The 3,548-nt window shown below is 47.0% G+C and overlaps 1 protein-coding gene across 1 annotated transcript; it reads left to right on the plus strand.

The window, feature by feature from the left end:
• Nucleotides 1-1,953: 1,953 nt before the first annotated feature.
• Nucleotides 1,954-3,014, plus strand: LOC100344793 (olfactory receptor 52K1-like). The gene has a single exon (XM_002708541.4). The coding sequence runs from the start codon at nt 2,010-2,012 to the stop codon at nt 3,012-3,014; it is 1,005 nt and encodes a 334-aa protein (XP_002708587.2). The 5' UTR covers nt 1,954-2,009.
• Nucleotides 3,015-3,548: the final 534 nt, after the last annotated feature.

The following is a 3,548-nucleotide window of genomic DNA, read 5'->3' on the forward strand; positions in this document are numbered from 1 at the left end:
GCCTCTAGAACAGACCTCCTGTAATAGGACAGACTGTCTCAAATACAACAGGTACCCCTAAAATAGGATAGGCTGAAAAAAAAAAAACATGAAGAGGCTTTACTGATCCCAACATTAAGGGGAAGGAAGCTAAAGCTGGTGCCTACTGATCAGGGTGGACATCTCACAGAATCACCCTCTCGCTGGAGGGCTGGACACTATCCCCCAAAGGGGTAGCCCTATTCTGATGCCCAGATTACTGGATTTGGGGGGTCTCAGCTGCCTTGGTTCTCTGATCCTATGATTCCAACTGGAGGCGCAGGTAGAATGGGGTAATGATCTTCCCCTCCCAGCCCCTGCAGGTCTCTGCCGCTAAATAGATCATGATCTGGGGTCCATATTCCTGAAAACACAACAACTGTGAAGCTAGGGTTTGGAAGAATGGAGTTTTCAGATGAGTGTTCCCTGAAAGGAGGAGAAGCTAGGGCCAGGTATGTGTGACCTGGTCAATGGTACAGTATTCAAAAATGACAGGGAGAAACTGTTCATCTCTGATTTTAATTCTACCTTTTGTATTGCATGAAATTCCCTGAAACCATGAAAGGCAGGAGAAACTTTGTTGAGAAGGAAATAAAATCCAAGATGGGGACAAGATCATAGGAGATATCTGATTATGCTAATAAAAGTTAAGATACAGGTTACTGAAAGAACTAGCAAGTGTTCTCCTGGTTTCCTCATAATATTCTTTAGGAAATCATGGGAAAATAATGGAAATTGGTAAGACTCTCAATTCACCAAAATAATAAGATGGATAAAGGTAACTCAAACTCCTAGACTACATCATTGAAAAGTTAGTATGTATTGCCTAGAAAAGAGACAACCACAAGTAGACTTACTAAGTACAAATGATTCAACCCTTACTGAAATTTTTTATATACTTGAGAAGCAGAGAGATAGAGATAGAGAGACATAGAGAGAATTCACACCTGCTGATTCATTCTACAAATGCCTGTGCTGACCCTAGGCTGAAGCCAGAAGCTGGAAACTCAGTCTCCCTTGTGTATGGCAGGAATCCAACCACTTGAGCCATCACCATTGCCTCTGATGGTCTGCATTGGCAGGAAGCTGGAGTCAGGAGCCAGAGACAGTCAGGTGTGGAACAAAAGCGCCACAACTGGCATCTTAAATGCTAGCTTAAATGCCTACCCCACCTCTATTTTTTATAGAGTTACTTAAAGTGGTAGATCATAGAAACTTATGGAGGCACAATTTAGATTCACTGTTATGTCTTTGTAAAGCCCCTCCTAGCTCAGAGGAGGAGTCACTTCCCTTGACTGCGCCTCCTCCTTGCCCCTTAGCAGTGTGGGAAAGGAAAATGTTAGTTCATTCCCAGCGGTTTCTCTCTCCAAGACTCTCCAACCTCTAAGCTTTAATCCTCCCCAGATGGGCTTTGAGCTAAGGATCACAACACCAATACTCAACCACCTACTCTGTAAATCCCATATAGCACATCTACTGGAGCACCTCAGTCAGGAGTGATAAGACGGAGTTCCTGCCCTGTGTTTTGTTCTGGAGTTTTGAGAGCATCAGGCTAAAGCTGGAGCATAAAGGAGTCCATCTGAACAGCCTGGCAATGGCACGTTTTCTTTTTCACTTGTCATGTCAGTCTTGCTCACTGCAGTGTGAGCTCATTCAAGACAGAGATGATCATTCATTGTGGATTTGAAGCCCTAGCATAGGTTCTGGTACAAAACAGATCCTCAATAATGATTTCTTAGAAAAAAAAAAAAGTATTTTAATTAAAAAAAAAAAACGGAAAACACACAAGTTGAGGCTATAGAAATAAGCTATTTCTTGAAGCATCTCAGGAACTGGTAACACATAACTCTTCATTTTCTCTATAGAAATATTGTGGTTCATGAAAGACAAAGCACCCATGGCAGCCTGGTGAGGCTGGGGCAGGAAGAGCCGTCCTCAGACACAAGAACTCCTTCTCCCCTGTCCAGCAGCCATCCCCCGGCCCTGGCAGGATGTCAGGGTGGAGCAATGGAAGCTCCAACATGTCCTACACCAGCTTCCTCCTCGTGGGCTTCCCAGGGCTGCAGGAGTCTCGTGCCCTCCTCGTGCTGCCCTTCCTCAGCCTCTACCTGGTGATCATCTCCGCCAACGCCCTGGTCATCCACACGGTGGTGGCCCAGCGGAGCCTGCACCAGCCCATGTACCTGCTCATTGCCCTGCTCCTGGCTGTCAACATCTGTGCTGCCACCACGGTGGTACCTGCCATGTTGCTCAGCTTCTCCACACACTTCCACCGCATCTCCCTGGCTCACTGCCTGCTCCAGATGTTCTGCATCTACTTCTTCATTGTCTTTGACTGCAACATCCTCCTGGTCATGGCCCTGGACCGCTATGTGGCCATCTGCTACCCTCTCCGCTACCCTGAGATAGTGACAGGCCAGTTGCTGGCCGGCCTGGTGGGGGCGGCAGCTGCCAGGAGCACATGCATTGTTGCTCCAGTGGTGGCACTGGCCTCCCGGGTTCGCTTCTGCCGCTCACATGTGATCTACCACTTTGCTTGTGAGCACATGGCCCTGATGAAGCTCTCCTGTGGGGACATCTCCCTGAACAAGACCGTGGGCCTCACCGTCCGCATCTTCAACAGGGTCCTGGACATGCTCCTACTAGGAGCCTCCTACTCGCGCATCATCCATGCCGCCTTCAGGATTTCGTCAGGTGGCGCGCGTTCCAAGGCCCTGAACACCTGTGGCTCCCACCTGCTGGTCGTCTTCACCGTCTACTCCTCCACCATGTCCTCATCCATCGTCTATCGGGTGGCCCGCACCGCCTCCCAGGATGTGCACAACCTGCTCAGCGCCTTCTACCTGCTGCTCCCGTGTGTGGTCAACCCCATCATCTATGGGGCCAGAACCAAGGAAATCAGGCAGCACCTGATGACTCTGTTCCAAAGGACACAGTTACAGGTCCCCACAGAGAAGTGTCAGTCCCTGCCTTCACGGAGGGAAATCCCTGGCTGAGTTTCTGGCCTTATGGGTTTTAACACACTCTCACCCTTCAGTGAGGAGAGAGAAATTATATGAATGAGTCATCCTTGCCGGACTTTGTCTTGGCTCTCTGCATTCAGTTTTGAAAGTAACCAGCTTCAAAGCAAGCTCTTGTCTCTGGCTTCTAAGTCTTTTCCCCTTCCTTTTGCACATGAATTTCATTCATTTATTCATTCATAGATAATTATTATATATCATCCTAACCATATGATTTCAAAGAAAGAAAAAAGTCTGTCTCTTCCCTGATGAGCTCTCAACCTTGCAAGGTATATAGAGAGATAATAATTAATAATAGTTTATCTACAAAATTGTATAGGAACATAGATGAGACAACAATCACTAAAATTAGAAACACCTTACAGGTTGATTGGAGCAGGATTTGAAGGATAATAAAGTGTGTTATGAGGAAGAAGGAAATGGAGCGAATAAAACTCATTCTAGGCAAAGGGAACAACATGGGAAAGGCATGGACAAGTGGATAAACAGGGAAGTCATGGAAACTCAGTG

This window comes from Oryctolagus cuniculus, chromosome 1 (assembly GCF_964237555.1).
Source record: "Oryctolagus cuniculus chromosome 1, mOryCun1.1, whole genome shotgun sequence".
In the NCBI taxonomy this organism is placed as follows: domain Eukaryota; kingdom Metazoa; phylum Chordata; class Mammalia; order Lagomorpha; family Leporidae; genus Oryctolagus; species Oryctolagus cuniculus.

Coding starts and splice junctions, on each gene's coding strand:
- LOC100344793 (XM_002708541.4), top strand. CDS start 2,010: ATGTCAGGGTGGAGCAATGGAAGCTCCAACATGTCCTACACCAGCTTC.